Below are 24,496 nucleotides of genomic sequence, written 5' to 3'. Positions count from 1 at the left end.
CCACCTTACAGGGGGAATGGGAGAACTGGATTTTAAACCCTACTCCTATGCAGTACAGATTAATGTCATCAGGGACTGGTCAAAGGATGACCGTGAGAAAGAATTGAGAGATATGGATAGAACAGTGGTGGGGGAACATCTCTGGCAGTCCTCTGGAAACCTAGGGAAAACAGGCTCTATAACACGCATTGTAGTGAAATAGAGACCCTTGTGGGGAACTCATGGGATGCAGTGGTTAAACTATCCAAGATCACCACATTCCCATCGCCCCTCACTCCGCAATTTACATTGGGAATGAGTGGGGCTGTATTTGACAAATGGCAGGATGGAGGGTGTTATAAGAAACACAACATGTTCGAGGGAGGGAAATAAAATCCTTCACCCAATGTAAATTGGAGTGGGAGAAGGGGAAATATTCCTTTACGCCCAATTGAGACATTGGCTTCAACACCCCACTGTAAAAGAGGCAGCGATAAGAGACCTATCCCCATTCGAAAAATGTATAACCTCCAACAGAGGCGACAAACATATAGTGGGGGCAATAAATGGCCTAATTAAAGAAGGGGAAGGGGAAGGAGAAAGACTATTTATGACAAATTGGGAAAGGGAAGTGAGACAACAGAATGAAGAAGAGCAATGGGTGGGGCTCTGGGAAAATATCCTTATACTAGCAAAATCAATACAGATAGGAGATTTGGACAAAGATTATGTACCAGTGGCACCATCCCCGACTAAACTACATGCAATTTATCGGATAGCCTCCATGCTGTGCTGGAGGGGTTGTGGGTGGGTGGGGCGACTTGGAGTCACATTTGGTGGCAATGTCTGAAAGTCCTTCCATTTTGGTTAAGGATTTAAAGAGCAGTAAAAGAAATACTGGTGAGGGAGGTAGTGGGCAGCTCAATTCAGGAACATCGGATCGTGTTGGCCCTGAGTGGGGCTGAATGCAGTCGATCTGTGCGGTCAAAGGGTGGCTCTCAATGATGCAAGTCGGGCAGGCCCAGAAACCCGTTGTTTTTAGTAGGGCTTTGGAAAATACAACTTTCCCAAAGGAGTCTAGTGAGTTCTTCAGAGTGAATCTGGGGCAATAGAGGATTCGAGAGGATCAGAGAGAATCTGCTGAAGGGGTGGAAGACAGCTTCTTTTAAAGGCACAAGTCCCCAGGTGATTGGACTAAAGCTAGCTTGCCTTAGCGGGTCAATCACTGCTCTTGGATGGAGGAGACTTTGCCATTCTGATGTCACCCCCAAAGTGCTTTGCTCCAGAGGAAGTGGGAGGAACAGGTAACAGAGAGAGAGAGAGGGAACCAAAATGGGAAAAGTCTCCTTCCATTGACAAGAGCACTCCTGCCTATCATAATCCTGCCCCCTTCCCTTCTCATTAGGAAAAAAGCCTTTAGAGATGCAGCACGCTGGTATGAGGCTACTCCTTTTGAATGGTGGCACTCCTTTGATGCTCAGGACAGCTGCCTGCTGTGCGGCATTCTCGGACGGAGGGAATTACCTGCCCTCACCAAGAGATCAAAGTGGAGGCCTGGCCCTCCAGGTTCCTGTCTTGCCATTTCGCAGTTTACACCCAGCTGATCAGAAATCATGTCAACTTCCACAGCAGTGCTGCTGATTCACATGAGCTGACACATATGCGATATCCATTGGGATATGGTTGGGCATGATCATAAGCAGTGCCATGCACTATGCCTAAAATTGAGCATAGCTTTTATTTAGAGTCTATCCCGGCACCAGCAGGAATAACTTTTGATCATCGTAGTTATGGGTATGGTAGGCATCTCTCAAATGCTGCCCCCTTGGCTGTCACTGCGGCTGTCAGGGGAGCATCTTGTGACCTTTGAACCTGCTCCATGCCATGAGTAGAGTAGGTGCTGCGGATCAGGCTGATATGGCAGGGCATAAGTACACTATGCTTTTAGAATGGAGTCAAAAGAAAAGGGGAATATGGTTGGCAGATTATCATTTTGGGGATTGAATTACCCCTTACCATACTATTTGTTAATAAAAATAGAAAAAGCCAGGGCTTTTGCACCCTTGCCATATGGCAATGCCATACACTTACTAGAAGGGCTTTTTCTAGATTGCTATAAAAGACAAAAACAAAAGCAAAAGTCCCTGCTCACCAGACATTTTAGTGTTGGGCCCAATAGACAAACCTCCAATACCTGCCAGTAGTGTAAAGTTTAATTTAGCTAGTCCTATTTAAAAAACACATCATTTATCTTTTGAAAAATCACTGCGGAAAAAAAATGAAAAGGTAACTATCATTAAAGACCCATTAAGGGAAGGAATATGAATCCGCTATAAAGTTGTGTCATCAGCAATAAATAAACAATGAATAAAAAGTAAACACAATTTTCATACTTCAATTTTCAAATTCCACTGTCGTGTTCCTCCATCAACACGTTCAATAAGAGGTTCCCACACAGCAAATGTGTCATTGTAGTAATGAACCTAGAATGGAAATGAAAAAATAAACAATTGCGTTATTAATCTGCTTCACATTATATATTCAATGTTTTAATTCGTGAGGTTTCAGTACTTTTTAAGATATGGGGTCATTAGAATTCTGTTCATGAGTGAGTGAAACCTCAAAATTCACATTTTTATTTTTATCAATGATCTGATACAAAAAAAACATTCATAAGTTTATTCTTTGAGTGGGTCAGTTACATGGAGACCATGTAGCAATGACAGATTACATAGTTTAACCAAAATAACCTGCATATTATGCCTTAGCACTAGCACAAGGCATAGTTACGGTTATAATGAAGTCTCGATGGCATTTCAGAAAATGATTTTTCTCAAGCTTTCTAAGGCTTGCATGGACAACATATACCTGAATAAAGGTTCGAGGCAACAGCCTATGCATGGAAAATTTCAGATTTCTACATTAATGGTTTCATAGTTAAAGTATTTACTTTGATTGTGTTTTGAACAGCTTTTAACATGGGGATTTCCCATAAGAATAAAATAAATGTTTTCCGGCCCAAATATCTATGAATTAGCCACTTCGATTTTCCAAATGTTTTCGAGACACCTAGATTTTAGCTTGAATTGTTGCACTGAAAAGTTATTTTGAAAATCAATTGGGCCAATTTTCAGATATGAATATATTAAATGTATCTTTATAAGCCGTATGCGCAGAATGAATGCGTATAGTTCATATCATACAGACTATACATGTAGCATATGCACCCACCCATGCTGCGTGCGTACACAGTCCAACATACACTTAAGCAAGTAATACAGAATTCACACCAACATACTTACCAACCCACACGGTGTGCACAGTCCAAAATGCACTCACGCCAATAAAACAGAATTTGCACACAACGTATGCACCCACCCACACTGCATACACATCACAACATACACTCACCTCCCAGCATACACCAAATCAAGGAAATACAGAACTCACACACAACCTACGCACCTGCTTACAGAACTTATGAAACACACACACAACATACACTGACCCCCCACAGCATACACATTTCAACATACACTGAACTACAAAACACAATTCCAGTTACAATAGTCAGACAGTACCATAAAAACACACAGTATACGAAATAACCCCCACTGCGTAGGTATTCCAAAATACACTCAAGCATGAAAGACGTAAGTACAGCAACAATATTCACATTACCCTAACCATACACACTGTCCACCAACTGCGTACATATTCCAAACTTACTCTCAACCCCCACAGCGTACACATTCCAACATACAATCAAGCAAGAAAACACATAATTACAGGAAGAATATCCTGCCAACATCCCCCCCACTTTGAGTGTCCACAGCCATCGATCGCTTTTTGATCACTGTACTTTTCACAAAGGAGGACTATACATTTGCATATCAGTCTTTGCCCCGCCCACAAGGGCAGTCCATGTTCTTTCTAGAGCGGGTCACCTGATACGTTTTTTTGCAAGGAACCTGGGTTTAATTCAGCATGGGTCTGGCATGGATTCACATGCTCATTAATATTCCCTCCTGTTAGGCTCGGAAACCTCATTAAAAGAAAAAACTGTTTCACTTTCACTTTAAAACTATATTTCCGGCCCAAAAAGAGACACGAGACGGTATCACGGGGAACCATCTGGGTGACGCATCGGGCAAGGCTCAAGCTGGGCCACAAAGGGGGGGTCACGAAGAAGGCAAAGGCGACACAAGGAAGAATAATGAGATGAGTAGAGGTTCACTGCCAAACAACTCAAGGACTAAAATATAGTCTGATGAGGGGTAAGAAATTGGGGGGAAAAGCGGGTGGGTGGGGGGGCTATTCCATACAAGGGCCATCGAGAGGGGACCACGTCAAGAACCTGCACATGGATCCGGGAACACCTACAAGCGGGGAACACATAACCAGTCCTGAGGGCAACAAGGTACAAGGGTGCAAAGGTTCAGTCAATCAGAGGAAACAGGGGGTGCCAGAGCAACCGGGGGAAACTATAAAATGGGATGAATATACTAAACTCATGGAAAGTAAGGGGTCTAAACAGTCCTAACAAAAGGGTGGCAGTTCTGAGGGGAATTGATAAAGAGGGACCTGAAATAGTCTGCTTACAAGAGACGCACCTATTGACAGAGGACGAGAGGCGCATGCGTAGCAGGAACTACCCATTGCAATTCCATGCCACGGCGGGAGCCAAAAGGGTGAGAGTGGCTATTCGATTCCATAAAAACGTACAAATTGAGGGGGCAAATGTTAAGCGTGACACAGAAGGAAGATATGTGATGGTGAAAGGGAGAATGAGGGGTCAGCTATACACATGGGCATCAGTGTACGCCCGCAACCACGGACAATAAGGGTTCCTGGTGGGATTTCTAGGTGAACTGGGCAAGTTTGGGTAAGGAGAAATGATTATATCGGGAGACTTCAATCTAGTGGCGGACTCTGGCTGGGATAGATCGTGGGGGACTGAGGGGGCCAGCAACGTGAATGATGTCTAAACATTTGCTGGAAAGGCTTAGAAAAGAGGGGATCTGCAATGTGTGGAGGGTGCACCATCCGCAAGAGAGAGATTACTCCTTCTACTCCCATGTCCACAAGACCTACTCCAAGATAGATTACATTATGGCAACACGGGGGATTGTCCAGGCAACCAGCAACATACAAATGGGGACCATGGCGTTGTCGGACCATGCACCGATCACGCTAGAGTGGGAGGGAGGGAAGACACATAGAGGGACCGGGGGCTGGAGGCTAGAAGAATATCTGATTAGAGACCGCAAAGTGAGACAACAAACCGGGAATGAGATACGCAAATTTGTGGAGGATGGGGAGAGCTGAGGGGGCAAAATAGGGGAGAGGTGGGACGCATTTAAACACCACATAAAGGGCCTGTTCATAGAAGCAGCAAAGAAGAACTGTGAAGAGTGGAAGAAGGCAGAAGAAAGAACAGAAAGGGACTAGATCAGAGTCACAAGGAAAAGGGAACAGCCAAGATAGCTAGGAAACTAGTGCATGCGAGAGGTCAGTTAAGACAGATAACAAATAAATCGGTGGAGAGTACCCTCTTTAGGAGCAGGTAGAGGTTCTTTGAACAGGGTAATAAAGTAGGGACGGTATTGGCGAGACAGTTGAGGGCCAAAGAACAGAGAGCATTCATGGACACCTTGGAGGATGGAAGTGGCAAGCAAGCAGGGACAGCAGGAGCTAAGTGAAGGATTGTAAGGGACTTCTTTGCAGACCTGTACAGGGAAGACCCAACAATCAGGGAAGAGCAAGAGGCATACTTAGCAGAATGGGAAGGGCCAAGAATAACCCCTGAACAAAAAGACCAATTAGAAGAACCCATAGTATGCGAAGAGGTACAAAGGGCGATATCTCGACTAAAGGCAAACAAAAGTCCAGGGGAGGATGGGCTAATGGCAGCATTTTATTTAACGTTTAAGGAGCCTCTAGCCAAAATCCTTACATAAGTATTTAACCATTTTAGAGAGGTGGGGGAGGTCACTAAATCCAGGAACATGACGCACATCACGCTCCTTCCAAAGACGGGGAAGAATCCACATCTATGCTCCTTGTACCGTCCAATAGCACTCATCAACTTGGATGCCAAGTTATACAGGGTAGTGGCCGCGAGATTAGAGGGGATGCTACCGGGTTTGGTGATGCAGGAAAATACAGGGTTTTTACAGGGACGGAACACGTTTGATAACATAAGGAGGGTGTTACACATCATAGATAAGGCGGGAAGGGGTTCGGGGGGGGGCAAACCCACTTGTTTGATGATGTTAGATGCCGAGAAGTCATTCGACCGCGTCAATTGGGCCTTTATGGAGCGAATACTTCGGAAGGTGGGGCTGGGATCAAACTTTGTGAAAATGATACAGGCTAATTACCAACACCCACAGGCCAGGGTCAAGGTGAATGGAAGGCTAACTAGACCATTCTCAATAAGGAGAGGAACAAAGCAGGCGTGTCCGCTCCCGCCACTCTTTTTTGCCTTAGTAATGGAACCCTTTGCACACCAGATAAGAGGCAATAGGGAGATCCGAGGGGTAAATGGGCAAAGACACACCACAAAATAGGACTGTTCGCCGATGATGTGATCTTAATGGTCACGGAGCCAGAGAAATCCCTACCAGAGATAATGGAGGAGATAAAAGCCTTGTCAGGCTTTAAAGTGAACTTTGGAAAGTCCGAAATTTTAAATGTCTCCATAGGAGAGAGAGAAAATAGCCAAATGGAAAGAAGTAACCCATTTAAATGGGCAGCAGGGCCAATTAGATATCTGGGGGTGAGAACCTAACCGCATTGATTAATCAAATAGTAGGGGCAAACTATCAACTGCAGTTGAAGCAACTCAAGATGGAGGGGGTTGTACATGGTATCCAGTAATTTTTTCGAAAACTCATTTTTGAAACACCATTTTGTCGAAAACATTTTGTCGATTTTATTTTTCCGAATGTATTATTTTTTTATTTTATATGTTTTTTTGGTTTCGTAAGTAAAAAAAAATGTTTAAAAAAGGGGCGTTTGGCGGTGGGGAATCCCCCATTTCCAAAAGAAAAGAAAAAAAAAACATTTGAAAAAAAAATGTGTCAAAATTGCATTGAGAAAATGCCATTAGAAAATATGGCATTCGAAAAAATCACTATAAACCGTTGTGCATATCTTTGTTTGGAAGGGTGGCAACGGTTAAAATGAATGTGCTGCCCCGGCTCCTCTATCTCTTCCAGGCGATTCCCTTAGTAGTTCCTGCGAAGTTAATGAAGGACATCCAGGAAAGCATCATGAGTTTTATTTGGGGAGGGAAAAAAAACAAGGATAGAGATGAAAACACTATTCAGAAGTAAATCACGGGGGGGGGAGGGGCTGGTGGCCTGCCCAAACATAATGAAATACTATCATGTAGCACAGTTAAGGGCATTGGTAGAATGGGGGAGGGTGGGGAATCAGAAAAAATGGGTGGGTATGAAACAAGAGGTGGCGGGAGAGCAACTCTGGAAAATAGCGGAACTAAGGAAGGAGGACAGACCGGTGGGATTAAGGAGTAACCCGATCACGAAAAACACTCTACAGCCCTGGGAACAGTTAAATAAGAGGTTCAATCTGTCTTCCTGGCCAGTGCCTCACACACCCATATTCAGTAAATCCGCCTTCCCGCCAGGTAAGGAGTACACCAGGTTCAAGAGATGGATAGAGAGGGGGATAAGTGTATTAGGAGATCTCTATGAAGCGGCGCAATTCCGGTCATTTGCGGACTGTAGAAGAGAATTGGGATTAAAGGAAGGGGACCAGTATACATACCACCAACTGAGACATTGGGCCGGATCCAACACAATGATCGAAGTGGCCAGAAGGGAATACACGGAGTGGGAGAAGCTATTGGCTTCATCAGAGGGTAGTAGGGGACTGATCTCAGCTATATACAAGATCATGACAAGGGGTAGAAGGAGCGGGAAGGGGGCATTGAAGGGCAAATGGGATTCTGTAATTGGAAAGGCACTCACTAATAGGTAGTGGGACGTGGCACTATGCAACTGGCATACTGCATATACTTCGGTGCAGCACCAGGAGCTTCAATATAAGCTCCTACATCAGTGGCATCACACCCCGGACAGACTCCATAAAATGTTTCCCACAAGGTCTGCGGAGTGCTGGAGGGGTTGTGGGGAAAAAGGAACAATGGAACATATTTGGTGGGGATGCCAGCGGCTTCAGCACTTCTGTCAAGACGTGAAATCGAAAGTACAGGAGATAATGGGAGTAGACATGGAGCTTGAGGGAGCGTAAGTACTCCTAGGCACTGTATTTGATGGGCAGCAAGGTTTCGGGAGGAGTGCCGGGAAGCTGTGGGCAAATTTAATGTTGGCCGCCAAGAGATGTATAGTCAGTAGTCGAAGTGGGCGGGAGCGGTCGGGGGCGGTGTTAGGCAGAAACCTGTGCAGTTCCCTCTGGGACCACTGCAAAAGATTTAAGACTACAGGTGGTTGGCAGTAAACCCAATTGGTAGCAGTCTGTACCACCCAGATTTACCTGGTAGCTGTGGCTGAGCAGTCAGACTTCTCTCAAGAAGAGCTAGGCAGTATACAGAGTATTCACAATAGGTCAAAAGAACACAGTAGAACAAGCAAACACTGACCAGAGCTTGGTGTAAAAGAGATATAATTATTTATTTAAAAACACATCTAGTTAAACACACTGGCACTAATATTGAGCAGTTCAGAAACACGGTCACTAAAAGATATACACTCCCGTCAACAATTATTAGACAAGTCTTAAGTAAAGCAACACTTATTTTCGGACAGTGGTGAGCGCTTAACGAAGATGGCACTCTAATCAATCGGTTAAAAATGGAGAGAAAGGCAGAGCAAAGATAGAAAAAGGCCCCAACACTTTCGGAAGAACACAGTAGGAGAAGAAGGCAGATTAAAACCGTAAAGTCAAAGTTAACAAGGCCGGACCCACTTTAAGAGGCTCCGGTCGAAATGTGTCCAAGGTCACACGGTTAAAAGTGCCAAAAAGTCTTGCAACAGTTTCAGAAGGAGTTGGACCAACAGAAAGGGACCAGTTAGATGGTCAAGGCGGCCAGCCCAGTTCAGAAGGTTAAGGGATTATTGTTACCTTGTAGCAATCTTTAGAAAGGGAGGCCTGGCGGACACGGTACCTTAAAATGGTGAGAACGCTCCAGCGGGGGCAGTTGTTCCTGGCAGCGGGTGCAAGTCAGTGCTTCGTCCGGGGGAAGAGAGGATCTCATCGGGGAGGAAAGCAGGAGTCCGTTGCACTGCCAGCGAAGAAACCAGCCGCTGAGTTCTCCATTAAAAGGAGCAGTCCTTTTATTTGCGGTCCAGTGGTGACTGGCTATCCGGTTGCCGGGGTGCTTGGCACGGGCAATTCGACCACAAGACGTCCTGGGATGCGAGAAAAGAAGGTAAACTGGTTGTGCCCACCAGTCAGGGGAAGAAGACTCTACAGCAGGGAGATCTCCTCTGTCGTTGGGAAGTGGTGAGTCGGTTCAGAAGGGCTCCACCAGTGGTGTCGTCGTAGCAGGTCGGCTCAGCTTCTCCCTCGTCGGATTTTCAGGTCCTGTGGCGACTTCTGAAGTTCCAGTCCCAAAAGCCCTGCTTTTATGCAGCACACCCCCATTCACTCAGCCTAGCTGTCAATCAAACATGCTAAGTGGTGAGCCGACCGGCTCACCACTTGGGCCAATCACACAAGAGTGCGACTTGAGTTGCCAAGGCAACTCAGTCCAGGGTGCCTAAACCCCCTCCCGCACCCCCTGTGGTACCCAGACAGAGTGGCACCACTTTTGGAGGCTTCTGTGGAGAAGCCCGCCAAAAAGTGGAACAAAGGGCTCGACCTTTGGTTTGGAGTTACAGAGGCGAACACAAACGCCATTTTAAAACCGAGTTCTGGCAGAAAATACCAACCGGTGAATTAATATTAAATAAATAAGTCGGCGGTATGTTAGAGGCTATGTTAAAAAGTATTAACCTCGAACAATGGGAAAATCCCATAGAGATATATTCGCGGTTGAATATAAAAAGTAGTATCCACTGCCACCAGCCAAAACTCGACGAGGGGGGACGGGTCAGTGCCCCCTCGAACAACAGACCCAGGGTCAATCGAATTGCCCCTACCAGTACGTCCACAATATGATGGTTTGTACTGGTTCTGTTAGTAATTTGGGACTAGTAAAGCCAATGGTGACTTTACATGCCCTGGGAGACAGTAGTCAGTCCCAGGGTATGGAGTCTATGGTGGGGGGTCACTATGACACCCTGGTGTTACTGCACGGAGGGTGCTGTGTAACACATATAACAAAACATATGAGACCCTATGGAGTAAAAGACCCCATAGCCCATGAAACACATTAACATTCAAAGGAACACCATTAATCATGTCCAAGAGTGGGAGAAAAAGAGTCTCACTCTTGGCAGGAGGAAAAAAACAAACTCCAGAAATCCAGCAAAGCTGCTGGGGGACTCACTAGGTTAGGAAATTCAGCCCAAACAGAGAATTCTCCCTAACAGGCGGTGCACTTCTACTCCTTTCAATTACGTTTTACCGTTCCTATACTTTTTATTTTAAAAAGAAACCGTTCCGGAATGGTTTCGTTTCAAAATAATAGTGTAGGAAGAAGTGGAAACTTGCACTTTCAGTGCACTGCACCGGACGTTCCCTTAAACAGCAGGCACATGTGTTTTGGGGTTTGTATTGTGCATGGGAGGGGGCATGACCATGGGGATTGTCGGGAGCAGTGCAGGCCAATAGGGAACATAGTTCCACTACTTCCTTTCGTACACTTTGACCACTGTGTATAGTCAAACTCTGAGGCAGTCGGAACCACCATCCATTATACAATGGTATTACGCGATATGGGGCACTGTGGACGTGGAAAAAATGATGGCGACAATACGGGGGTCTCTCAGGACCTTTGGTAAAGTTTGGTCTCCCTTCATAAACTATGCAATCATGGACACTGTACACCTGTACATCCCGAGGAGACTGTAGGCTCTGGGAATTCTAGAGAAGGAATGTACCGAAAAATGAACATTAGGAGCGAAAGGACTACCCGTAGGAACTGGAATGTGGGGGGGAGAAGCGGAGAAGTTATTGTGGTGGAAGCAAAAAGTTGATTGAAATGTATAACACAACACGTTATAAAGAGATCTAAAGTTAATTACATATGTAAATTGAGCTGAACAATAAAGATTTGGTTAAAAAAAAAGAAAACATTATTTCTCTCCTCCAAACCAACCACTGTCCTCTGGGTCATACTGCCCATCCAATGACAGTCCTCTCCCTAAGCTGCACCCCTGGTGGCAATCTTCAGATTTGGTAAGCACTTAAAGTGGCAGTATGAACCAAGAAGAGCCACAGAGGGTAAGGAGGGTGGGTTTGCATGTGAATCCATGCTGGAGAACAATAGTTACAGGTACATGCTCATGATTAACTATTACACAGCAGCACCAATAGACAACCATGGGAGGTGGCAAGCCTGAACAGAAGCAATAAACACCTCTGGAACAGACTCACCTCAAACAAACAGGCTGCGTAGCACCGCATGGCCGACTCAGGACTCCTCCCTGGAATCCCTGTTGATGCAGTAGAACCTCATGAAGGTGTGCGTGGACCTCCAGGTAGCAGCCCTGCATATGTCGAGCAGGGGCTCACCAGAGAGAAACGCAGCCGTTGCTGCGATGGCTCTGGTGGAGTGGACTCTCGGCCGGCCTGGCAGCAGCCTGCTAGTCAGTCGATGACAGTGCATGATGCAGCTGGAGAGCCACATGGAGATGGCAGCCCTCGATAAGGCTTTTCCATGATTTACAGGTACAAAGTCTTCCGAAAATTCTTCATATGTGCCATGTAGAACTTCAAGGCACGAACAACGTTCAGCGAATGCAAGGCCCTCTCCGCTGTCGATGACAGATTTGGGAAAAAGACAGGTAACACCAAAGGTTCGTTGAGGTGGACTTCTGACATAGTACCACCCTTAAAGCGTGGAAAGACAAGTAAAGCTGCTTGCAAGACAGGGTCTGGATCTCTCTGACCCGCCTGGCCGAGGGGATAGCCATGAGGAACGTCGTCTTCCAAGAGAGAAACCTGAGCAGGACTTGATGCATAGGTTCAAAAGGAGTTCCCATGAGCTTAGCTAGCACTACATTGAGCTCCCATGCCGGAGCAGGAGCCTTCACAGGTGGAAAAGTCCTGAAGAGTCCCTTGAGGAACTCCTTGAAGAGTTTGTGCGACCACAGCTAAGTTCTACCCAGAGACCTGGTCTACCTGAATATGGCGGCGAGATGCACCTTGATAGAGGCGTGAGCCAATCCCGCCTTGGCCAAGGAAAGAGAGTATGGTAGAAGTTGCAGGGCTGCGACACGCAGAGGGGTAATCTTTATGGCCATAGAACTTCAACGTTGAAGAGGCTCTGGCCCTGGCCAGGATGTTCTTATGTTCCGTGGGTAAAGCATAACCTCCAAACTCTAGGGCTGCAGGAGACATGCTATCAGGTTCAGCGACTCTGGGTTATGGTGCAGAATCCCCCCTCCCCCACCCCCGTTCCCTGGTGATAAGGTCGGGGAACAGTGGCAGCCTGGTATGGGGTAGTATATCCTTTGGAAGATCTGCCAGGCTTTCCTCTGGACGAACAAAAGGAAGACAGCTGACGTTGTGGCAGGGTTACCAGGGAACACGCTGTCTCTGTGTCTGTCATTATGGCTTGTAAAGACTTTGATGGCCTTGCCGGAGAGGCTCTCACCGTCAAACAGCATATCCAGCACATTAGTCTGAACATCCTGGCATAAGTTTGTTGCCTTCAACCACCCTTGTCCAAAATGTTACATGCATTTCCCCATATGGTGGAAACATGTGTCCGCGATGTCCACCACCAGTGTAATGGGGTGGTCCCAGGCCACTTCCCCTTCTTGAAACGGTTCCAGTGCCTCAGCCTTCTTGTCCTCCAGCAGGAAATCTAGAATAGGTCCCAGCTTGTACCATAGTTCCCAGTCATATCGGGACAAAATGGCTAGGGCATCAGGTGCCTTGATGGTAGAGGCTGCTGTGTAGATTATTCTCTTGCCTATAGCGTCCAGCTTCTTCCCCTCCTGGTCCGGAGTGCTGCTGATGATGGGTTTGCTGAGCACTTCCTGGCTACGGCCGAGACCACTTATTCGGAAGAAGGCTGAGATCTTAAGCATCTGCGAGCTGAATCTGGTACTCTGTACTTTTCTCCAATCTGTGATGCTTGGGCGGACCGTACTTGGGTTCTTCATTAGCGCCAGGCCGTCCTCCCAGATATCAACCAGGAAAGAAACAGACATGATGGTCTTTCTTCAGGACTCACGCTGCTGGTACAGGAACCCTTAATTTCTTAGTTTCCTCAGGTAATAACAAACAGTTCCGAGGCCCTGGACATTAAGGAATGAAAGGATCTAACTTCGTCCAGAGGGGAGGCCCTATGGGGGTCCTCCGCATGTGGTGTTTTCCCATAAGCCAGCACAAAGTCGTCCTCATCGGTGCCTGTAGCAGTAGGAGCTGTGTCCGTGCATGGAGCCGAGGCTCCAGGTGGAGTCAGGTCACGACGTGGTGGCAGAGGAGTCGGATGACATCAAGGACCAGCACCTCCCTTAGACTTCTTCTGACAAGGAGGGCTCAACTTCAGGGGTTCCTGAGAGTCCTGTGGTGGCATAGACCCCGGTGCAGGGGCATCCTCTGCTGGATCTCAGAGACCAGTTTGTGAAGAGACGTTAGACTATCCAGCAATATGTTCCTCGGCTGAGGGGTGAAAGGAGCCAGTGGCATAGTCCCAGGACTGACCTGCCTCATTTTGTGTGCGGGAGACGAAGGCTTACCGCACTCAGATACCCCTCCTTCGTGGTCTGTATAGTAGTCATCAGGCAAATAATTGTTGTGGTCGTCGGAACTTGAATAATTCTGCTCCGATTTCCCTGCAGCAGCACATGGGTCCACCTCGTGTGGAGATTCCATCGGGGTTGCCTTGTTCACCCTCTTTTTCCTTCTCCAGAGGCTTCTGGACTGATGTGGTTGCAGGGCCCTGCTGCCTTTGTCCCTGCCTACTCAGCTGTATCACACCTCAGGGGTAAGGACGCATGAGGGGTGGACGTAGTAGGTACCACCTTCATGGACCTGCTCTCCTTCGATGCTGTTGTCGCTGACTTCGTCGACGATGTGCTCGTTGAGGCCCTCGTCAACAGGGCTATCATCAAATCGGTTGACTTGGAAGGCTGAGAGGTCTTCATTTTGAAGGGTCCTCCCCGGACTTCTCCCTCATCCGTTTGTCCATCGATAAACAGTTTGGACGGGGTTAATTACTTTCTCTTAGAAGAGGCTCCTTTCGTCGGCAGGCCCACTGATGGTGATGGCGATCACGCTCTGCCCGACTTGGGACCCACATCAGCAGTGAACCCAGTGGAGCCAGGGTTGCAGAGCTTGGCCTTCTCTTGGACCCCCGCTTGCGGGGGCGTCCTCAAAGGATCTCGACCTACTCCCGGAGGGAGTTCGCACATCAGACCGGCCGGTCCTGGGTGAGGCATGAATCTGCCCAGAGACTGAGTCAGGGGCCTTGCTCAATTTGAGCCACGCTGCCAGCCTGCTTTAGCGATCTTTTTTGGTTTATTTGAGAAACCACGGCACACCTCACATCCCTCCTCATTATGGTCCAGATGCAGGCAATATAAGCATTTAAAATTCCCATCTTCCACAAATACGTTCCCTAATCCACACTTTGCGCAGAGTTTGAAGAGGCTCCTGCTTTCCTTCTTCTCTTCGGACATGGTGGAAAGGCACGAAGTGGGCCCCAGGCCGGGCCTTCTCAAAACTTTGATGGATGATCCGACAGTGGCTGAAGATCTTTGCCGGCAACGGATTCCCACTGTAGGTAGCTGTTCTTTGTTGAAAACGATTAGGCAAAAATTATTCAATTTCTATGAAAAAATGTGAAATTGAGCAATAAAACTCAGAGCTAACTTGAGGACTCCCAACACCAAAGCGTGCAGTAAAAATCTGAAGATGACCACCACGGGTGATATGCTATATGAAATGATATGAGTCATTTATAACATGCTTGTACACAATTGTTTGCGAGAGGACTGTATTTGGATGTGGCAGTATGGCCTAGAGTACAGTGATTGGATTAGAGGAGCAATACAGTGTTAAAGTGAAAGTGAAACCGTTTTTTTTTTACCAAGGATTCCCAGCGACGACTGGGAATATTCATGAGCATGTGAATCTAAGCCAGACACCATGCTGGAGAACAATACGCTCGTGAGGAGGATGTGGGAGAAGGGATACGGAGGAGGATTGGGACTTTATATTTAGGCAGAAGAGATGGTGGGGCTACCTCTAAGGCAGCAAGGAGCACAGTGGGGTCTCCATAGAGAAGGGAGCCAAGACCATTAGGTAGAGCTGTGAACGGGAGAAGGGGGAGAGATAAGCTCAAACAACTGAACTTCTAGAGTGACGAGGGGAGCGATGACAGCTGTGGGACTACAGGGTCAGATGAGGAAAAGGAGGCAAGTGAAGATGGGGATGAGGGATTAGACACACTATGTCCTTCAGAAGAGGCATCCTTAGACACAATGGTCCGCAGAGGAAGGGGCAGGAGTGGAAAGGAGAGGCCACTCGCGTAGCGTAGAGGAAGTTACCCCTTATGCTCAGATGTTGAATAAAGATACTCTAGATGCAGATTTGATCACTGCACAGAAAGAGGACCTGATCATTGGGAAATGTTATCATTACATTGAAGACCCTGTGAGCTTTCCTCCAACAGGGCAGAGCTCAGAGAAGGAATTCAAAACCTCCACCCTCTTTCCTAGCAGATTGATTAAAAACTATGCACATAAACTGCCCCCAATAATTTCCCTTTAAGGAGAAGGAAGCAACTGAGAGTTATGCACACTTCCATCCATTCACACCACTTTGGTACTGGGACGAGGAAGAGGAATATGGAGGACCATTGCAATGGTCAGAGGCATGTCCTGCTAATAGATCCAACTATACAAGCTTTTCACTTCCACACAAGAACTGTGCCACAAGTACAATTCTACATTTTATTTTGCTTTATATAGTTAGAAGTTTCTCATAACTCCGGAAGGAGAGCCCTTTTGGATGACACGTGTTTCAGCACGTCATGTGCCTTTTTCAAATCAGGGCATGTGATCTCTGAAAAGTATGATATTCACTTTGCGTACAAAATCAAATATTTTATTTGCATTTATATAGCGCACAGCGGCCCTGGGGCATTGTGCCGCTGTTACAGAGACATTTGCTTAGTACAGGTTTAACATAGTTGGAAGATCAATGCATAGAAGAAAGACAGTAGAAGGGATATGTATGTTCTGAGGTTACAGAAGAACAGCAATATCAATCCAATCCAATGAGAGATACAGGTAACAGAAGAAGACATACTTAGTTGAACAGTTTGGTTTTCAGAATTTTGCAGATATACGCGCACATGTTATAATACGTAAAGACAGATATTGAGGAGGGGTGAAGGGGAGGATGGTTAGGATCCACAAAAGATATCACAAAAATAAATAATAATAGTTTCTTAGAGTGCAAAAGTGTACTCTAAACAAACAAACATAAATTTGCTTTAGCATACTGTATTTAGAAATGATGCTATGTTTGTAACAGCGCACGTGTATCTTAGCGTCCCTTTAGGAATGGTTTGTGTAAGTGATTACCACAGAAAGCTCCTTTTACAGTGTCACAAAGTAAGTTGCAATGAATGTTAAGTGCGACACGCATTGTATTCCCGCCACACAATTGTTTGCTAAATGGAAGGAACGGTGGTAGTCTGGAAAACACTGCAGTGGAAACTGGTATAAATAGGTACCTGATGAAAGAGACAGTTGTGCGTGTTGCAGTGCGTTTTCAAGGGCGCAAGTGCGCAACAGCAATGAGAAACATTTTTCGTGTACTTCCAAAAAGGGCACCAAAGCAATGAGTGTACAGCGGGCACAAAAGGAAGATGCAGTAATAGGAAAAAGAACGCTATTTGTGGGGGAAAAATGTTTGTGCGGGCAAAATTATAAATTACTCACCGTAGTGACTAACATACTCTGGTTGTATACGAATTGTTAGTTTTACAACTGTTCGAATTACAATTGACCTTTTCACAATTGACCGAATTGTGAAGGTCAATTGTAACATATATGTGGGGGGAAATTCGAACAATTGTAAAGGAACAATTTGGGTAATACCACATACTCTTAGTCCATAGTCCCCTTTCCTCCATACTGTATGGGCGTCCCTTCCAAGGGACGGGAGACGGAACTTTTTTCACCAGAAAAAACCTTCTTCCCCTTTAAATTTACAAGTGCGCAGGGGTGCGGCCCCGGGAGCATGCGCTGCCCTGACTCCGCCTTCCGGCGCCACACCTCAGTCCCCATTGATGCGTTGACAATAGATTTAACATTGCCTAATGACACCAGTATTATTAGGGGGGAGGTTGGTGGGACGTATGGAGGAAAGGGGACTATGGACTAAGAATACATTAGTCACTCCGGTGAGTAACTTATAATTACTCATACGTCCCATCCCCTTTTACTCCATACTGTATGGGCGATTACAACTGATTGTAGCCCCAGGGTGGAGAGCACCCTCCTTAAGCAAATAGGTTCCTGAGAACCGCCTGTCCGAAAGCCACATCAGATCTAGAGCCGGCATCCAAACAGTAATGCTTGCAGAAAGCCGAGGGAGAGGCCCAAGCGGCTGCCCTGCTTATGACTTGCTAGAATGCGATGGCCGTTGTCTTGGCCCTGACTGTGTGGGCATGCATGTTGGCCGGGAGCGGCTTGTGCTGGCCCTCATATGCTTCTTTGATGGCGGAGACCATCCAGCGGGATATGGAAACCTTAGAGGCCTGATAGCCTGGTCTTGAGCCTCCGAAAGTGACAACAGGGCGTACGATTTGCAGAAGCCCTTGATCCTGTCCAAGTAGAATTTCATGGCACACCTGACATCCAGGCAGTGCAGCACTCTCTGTGCTTCGTCCTTGGGATCGGGAAAAACTTAGGAAGGGTTATTTCCTCATTCAAGTGGAAAGCAGACAGAACCTTGGGCAGAAATGCAGGGTGTGTCTGCAGGACTACCTTGTCCTTGTGAAAGGTAGTATATGGTTCCGAGGCAACCAGTGCCTGCATTTCGCTGACTCTACGAGCCGAAGTGAGGCCGATTAGTAAGGCCACTCTTGATGGTGACCATGTCCACGGACGCCATTGGCTCAAACGGTTTGTGCACAACGGCGCCCAAGACTATGTTAAGGTCCCACACTGGGTGCGGTCTCTTGACGGGCGGGTAGAGCCTTGCGAGACCCGTCGGATGTTTCTTGACAGGTTTGGAGGAGGCGAAAATGCCTTCCTCCAAGTTCCTGTAAGCCCCAATGGCTGTGAGGTATGTACAGCAGGTGTTCACCTGCACACCTGAGTGGGGGAGGTGTGCCGAATAAAATAGCACGTCGTCCAATGTGCACGCCAGGGGGGTCGATTCCCTTGGAGTCTGCTCAGTGGCAGAATCTGGTCCATTTGCTTTTGTACTGGGCCCTGGTAGCCTTGCTCCTGGCGCCCTGTATGATCTACAGATTGGCCTGCGAGAGGCTGAGGTGCCGAAGTGTTACCTGCTCAGGTACCACACTGCGAGGGCTAGTTTTCCTGGCACAGGGTGGATGACTCTGCCCCCCGGCTGTGCCAGATGATTTGCTGGGCCCATCGGGAGTTGAATCGGGGGCGCTTCCGAGAGACTGAGCAGTTCCGAAAACCATGGCCTGGCCAGCCACCATGGAGCTATTAGAATGATGCAGAGTTGACAGGACTCCTTGATTTTGCAAATTACCCTGTGAATCAGGGGAGTGGGCGGAAAGCGTAGGCTTTCATGCCGGTCCACTGGAGGGAAATGCGTCGCCCAGAGAGCCGGGGCCCTGACCTTGCCAGGATACGAACTGGGGGCACTTCTTGTTGTGCCAGGTGGCAAAAAGATCCACCTGGGGGTGACCACACCTGTTGAAAATCTCCTGAACAACGAGGTTGTTTAGCTGCCACTCGTAATTGTCCGCTCCCAGCCTGCTGAGCCTGTGCGCTTCCAGGTTGGATTCCCTCGGGAGGTGGACTGCTGTGAGGTAAATGTCATTTTCCAGGGCCCACTCCTACATGCTGATCGCCAGTCTGCACAGAGGAGGGGATCTGGGGCCTCCCTGCTTGTTAACGTAGTACATACTGGTTGAGTTGTCCGTCTGGATCAGGACAACCTTGCCCCAGAGAAGCGGTAGGAACGCCCTGAGCACCAGCCAGATGGCTAGAGCCAATTGATGTGGTATTGCTGCTCCTGTCGAGTCCAGGTGCCGTGGACCAAGAGATGGTCCGGGGTGGCTCCCCAGCCCACGAGTGAGGAATCTGTGGTGATGGTGGCTTGCGGAGTGGGCGGCCGGAAGGGTTTGCCTGTCCGTAGGTTGCAGTCTCTGGACCACCACGTCACATCCGGGTGGAGAGATAGAGGAACATTGATCATCTCGGATTGCCAACGGTGGTCTGGGCCAAGGCAACGTAGGCAGAGGGCGTGGGGGTCTGAAGTTGGGAAGAGCCTGTTGCAGGATGGACACCTGCTGAACCCTGTAGAAGTCGACATGCGCCGGGGAGGAGCGTGACGCCTGAGGACCAAGTACCTGAATAATAAAAAGACAAAAAAGAAGACAAAGAGAAGAAGTATCCGCACATGGAATTACATGGCCAAAGCCAAACCCAGGAGCGCTGGTGAATTCGGCCCGTTCCCGTCGCCATGGAAAACAGGACTGAGGTGTAGAAAGGGGAAGAAGGTTTTTTTCTGGTGAAAAAGGTTGCGTCACCCGTCCCTTGGAAGGGACGCCCATACAGTATGGAGGAAAGGGGACGGGACGTAAGAGTAAGATAGATTCCCATTTCTATAGTACGACAATGGCACAAGTTGTAAAAAGACACAAATACACTTCTTCACAATATACTGCGCTTTCTTTTAAAAAAAAAAGTTTTATTTACTTGTTTGAATCAATGAATGATTTTTACAAGGAATGCAAAAGGTTTGTTTCCCGATTATTTATTAAGGTCGTCTATTTTTTTCAGTGCATTCTGTCGAATTTTAACTGCACTTTCTCCATTTCTGCACCAAATGAAAAATAACATAGGTGGCTGCATATTGGGAAACAAAATTATGCAGGAGATTGGAAACTGAATCACATGGTGTGCATTTCTCCCTACACAATAAACAACAATAATGTCGTCTGATATAGCATCACCAAAGTCTCACACAAAGAAACCAAAAGCAATCACTTCATTGTAGGTGCTCCATACGCGTACAAACCCACATGATACACTGCACACAACTCCCATTGGATGCACTTTTTTCATTCACTGTCAAGTAATGTATGTGCAAATCACCCACAGAGCATATGCTGTGGCGCCAACAACACAGCCATAAGCTCACCATCTGCATTAAAGTGAACAAATATATTGTATAGCACATTCTGTGCATGCATTGCACACCCACAAAGCTTATTGCGCAATCCTGTGTCCTGCACAATCCCAAACAGAATATGTGCATTTGCAAAATCGCATATGTTACACTTACAACCCTACAACTGTGGCGATGTCTGTGGTTTTTTGCAGGTGTGCATGCGCGGGAGTAGGGGAAAAATGTCAACCAAGGTAGGGGATGTCCTTTGTAGTGGTAACTTTTAAAAAAAGCTTTTTTTTTTTTTAAACAACTTCCACAGTAACAACTCCTTGTTCAGACTTTTATAATGGTTTTTATTTGTTGCTCTGTGCCTCACATTCTTACAATAGTGTCTTCACTGCAGCCTGTAGATTCGAAAACCAAAGGTCATTGCCACTGTGCGACAATTAAATGCCATTTCCATTGAGAAGGTGCAGATATTGATGACCAATGTTCTCATTCTTACAGGAATACATCACAGCAGCACGCAAAAAGTTGCACATACTTCTGTTGATAAGACACCTTCCCACCTCTGGCTGCCAACAACATTCATTAGAATAGATATATGCTGGACTTGGTGGTATACATGAAAAAATCACCTTCGCAGTGGCAAAAATGCACTTCTTTTCTTTCATCATCTTTTTCAGTTTACAGTAAACACTTGCACAAGCTATTGAACCCAAAAACAATGCTCCATTATGCACTATCACTAGGTGTACAGTACCTAAAGTGGCCACTCATCGACATTCTTCAACCAAATGGTGGAAACTACGGACAGGGACACTGCACCACAAAGTCTCCACTTCGTCCAAATTCAAATTGCTATTAAGGCCTCTTTCAACAGCATACTCGAGCAGATCGAGCACAAAGTGATCACCCACTATGAAAACTTTACGTTTCGCCATCTCTGCCCGCATCACTACACACAGGAATTAAACAAAATATGGCTGCCTTCTCCTGTGACGCACAATCTAAGGACCTCATTGGACAACTGCAACAATCACATATCCATTCGCCAACATGTTCAAAGGCACAGAATATAGCACGTGCTCCTCGCAAAGTACCGTTAGAGCCGCACCCCAACAGTTAACAGTTCTTCTTCCCTTTCCACTATCCTCTTCCAACCATGCCCTGATTAGGTATGTGCAAGTACTGACACACGCATTCACCAATGGCCTCCAAGACTTCAGCATCCTTACAATGTCACTTCTCCACAACAGTTAATATGTACCGTTACAACATTAGGCTGCACGTGTGCTTTTATTGGGAAGCACTTCCAGTTAAAACTCAGTGAAATATTGCAGTAATTATACATGCACATTCATGCACGTAAGCACCCATCACCACAAAAGAAACAGATGGACATTTTTTTAGCAGTGTGTGCAGAACTCTGTTGGAAGTACCTGTGCGCACAATATCTGCTTATAAGCGTCCACTACGTCTTTAAAAGCATACAAATGTTCCTCCCATCTGCAACCATGAGGTGGCAATTTGTTGGTATATGCTTCCAACGTTTTCATTTACCCATATCATACACTATATTACCTAATCAGTAACTCTGTTCTTGCATTCCCACATTGATACCAAATGTGTTCCCCACTAACCCAACTACTACATAACTCGTAAAAATAAGGCACTAAATGCACCACTGAATGTATTTTAGCAACCTACAGGCACTTTCCAAAAGGTCAGTGTCTGCACAGGTGTGGTGCTTTGTACGCTGCACTGTTACCACAGGCTCTTTTTAAATGTGAGTTATAGCATTATTAAAGGCTGGGAACCTCTAACAAGAAACCCTCTCTCACACGGTCAGAGGGTGACCTAACATATTTGTATAAAAGGGAGAAAGGGTATACCAACCCATTTACACGAATACCAAATTCACTGCACCCAGCCATGCACCCAACAGTCTAGGCCTTCAAGACTCTCACTGCTATGTAATAGCATCATCCATTTCACCAACTTCACCTATCCACATACACAACAGTACCACCAGCACTACTACCCAACCTGTGCACCGCCATGGACCAATAGAGCAACAATTTGCATCACTTACCATAATGTAGAAAGAAAACACTCTCTCCTACACCCCTGTGCACTTTCATTCACATACTATGGCCACCCCCATTTCCATTCCCAAACTACAGTGCCACTGCCTAAGTAGACACATTCATTTCGCAACAGTAGCCTACTGCAATACATGTGCACACACCGCACTAGGCAAGCACCACCCTGCATCAGATGTACACCCACACTTGCTTTGCTGCGGTAGACATGGTAAAGGCCTGCGCTCTTCACTGCATGCCCTACAGTCTACGGCCTTCGTCCATGCAGCCAATATTATAATCCTTCCACAAACCCAACGCAGCTTCCTTAACCCATGCATGCCATGTGCCCAAGTACCGCATTCCATCCGCACGACACAGCCACCCGCGCTCCCACCCAACTTACTTTATGTGCAATTAATTCCCCTTCTACACTGTACATGCCACCAATTAGCACAGAAAGAGGTTGCCGCAAACAGGTGACCTGCACACGCATCCACCAATCACATACAGAACCTCTGCATTCCACGCATTCACTAAAACAGGTCGCTATAACCAAAATGCACAAACATACCACAGCCTCCACCAACCCTACCCATACCCATTTACAAAGTATGGTATCACTACCAACCTAACCACAACTTTTGCACAACATTGGCTCTATTGCCACAATTGTTTTGTTTGTTTATTTTATTTCTATAGCGTACCTGACCCTGAGGTATCTGGGCGCGTTTGGTCACAAGTAGATTGTTACAGAAGTACCCATTGTGGTCAAATTTCAGTTGGGTCACAGGTAAATTGTTACAGACATAGGCATTGTAGTCAAATTACAGTTACATCTGTAAAGTTCCAAAAGGTGAAAATACAGAACAAGAGACAAAGGACTACAGTTGGGGCTGATATAGGCATGTAGTAGGAGAACGGTTACACTTCTTAATGAAATGAGGGTCAGAACTCCTGATCTCTGTTAGTTCTTACTAAGTAACCAAGAAATGACATTTCTCCGGAAGTTGGAGAACATCTGGGTCGTCTTGAGGGCGGGTGGGAGGGTATTCCACAATTGGGCCGCCATGACCGGGAAGCTACTCCCTCCTGATCTTTTTAATTTATATCTCGGGACCACCAGGCATGACGAGTTCGTCGATCTGGTGATCTGTGTGGATGATCCGATGGTGAATTTTTCGGTAAGGTAAGGTGGAGCTGTATGGTTCAGTGATTTAAAGGTAAAACACAGTGTTTTCAATTCAATCTTTTCCTTTATAGAAAGACATTTGTAATGTCTTCTTGTTGCTGAGATGTGCTCTCTTCTTGGTATATTTAATGCAGCTCTCTAAGTACGTTATTCTGCACTATTTGTAGTTTGTTGAGCACAAATGTGCTAGCGCCCAGATAAAGACTGTTACAAAAGTCCAATTTGGACAGTATGAGTGCTCTAGCTAAAATGAGGCAACTTTCTGTTGAGAGCAGTGGTCTACAGGCACTTATTAGTTTGCCCGTATAGGCGGTAGCTGAGGTAGTCATGTTAACTTGTTTAAGTTAGATGTAGCGTCCAGATAGAAACCTAGTGTTTTTACATCTTTGGCCACTAGGATGTTATTCCCATCTATATTGAAAGAGGCATAGTTTGGGCTCATCTGGTTTATGTTGGCTGGAGAACCCACCAACAGGAGTTCAGTTTTGTCTTCATTCAGGTAGAGGCCATGAGTGGCTATCCATGCCAGAATGATTAGGTAGATTTCGTTCACAAGCCGTGCATCTGTGTCGTAGATGCTGTTAAAGGAAGGAGGATCTGGGTGTCATCTGCATAATTTGTATAGGTGACACCCAGACGGTTCAGTTCATCAAACAGTGGCTTTGTAAAAATATTATACAGGGTAGAGGATACACACAAACCGTGGGGCACTCCATAAGTGATAGGTATGGGGTCAGCTGATGCAGACAGCAATAAGACTCGCATGGTCCTATTGTTTAGGAATGATTGAATCCAAGTGATTGCT

The 24,496-nt window shown here is 46.5% G+C and overlaps 1 protein-coding gene across 4 annotated transcripts in view; it reads right to left on the bottom strand.

Moving 5' to 3' along the window:
* VPS13C (vacuolar protein sorting 13 homolog C) overlaps window positions 1–24,496 on the bottom strand; it is a 5,236,720-nt gene that overhangs the window by 1,965,043 nt on the left and 3,247,181 nt on the right. For all 4 annotated transcript variants that reach the window (XM_069624493.1, XM_069624490.1, XM_069624491.1 and 1 more), the window contains one exon: window positions 2,373–2,462. In XM_069624493.1, the coding sequence (XP_069480594.1) occupies window positions 2,373–2,462 (90 nt within the window). The remainder of the gene's footprint in view (window positions 1–2,372; window positions 2,463–24,496) is intronic.

This window comes from Ambystoma mexicanum, chromosome 11 (assembly GCF_040938575.1).
Source record: "Ambystoma mexicanum isolate Mex_15411 chromosome 11, UKY_AmexF1_1, whole genome shotgun sequence".
NCBI classification, from domain to species: domain Eukaryota; kingdom Metazoa; phylum Chordata; class Amphibia; order Caudata; family Ambystomatidae; genus Ambystoma; species Ambystoma mexicanum.
The sequence above is the reverse complement of the archived record's forward strand: the minus strand, read 5'-3'. Positions and strand labels throughout refer to the sequence as shown.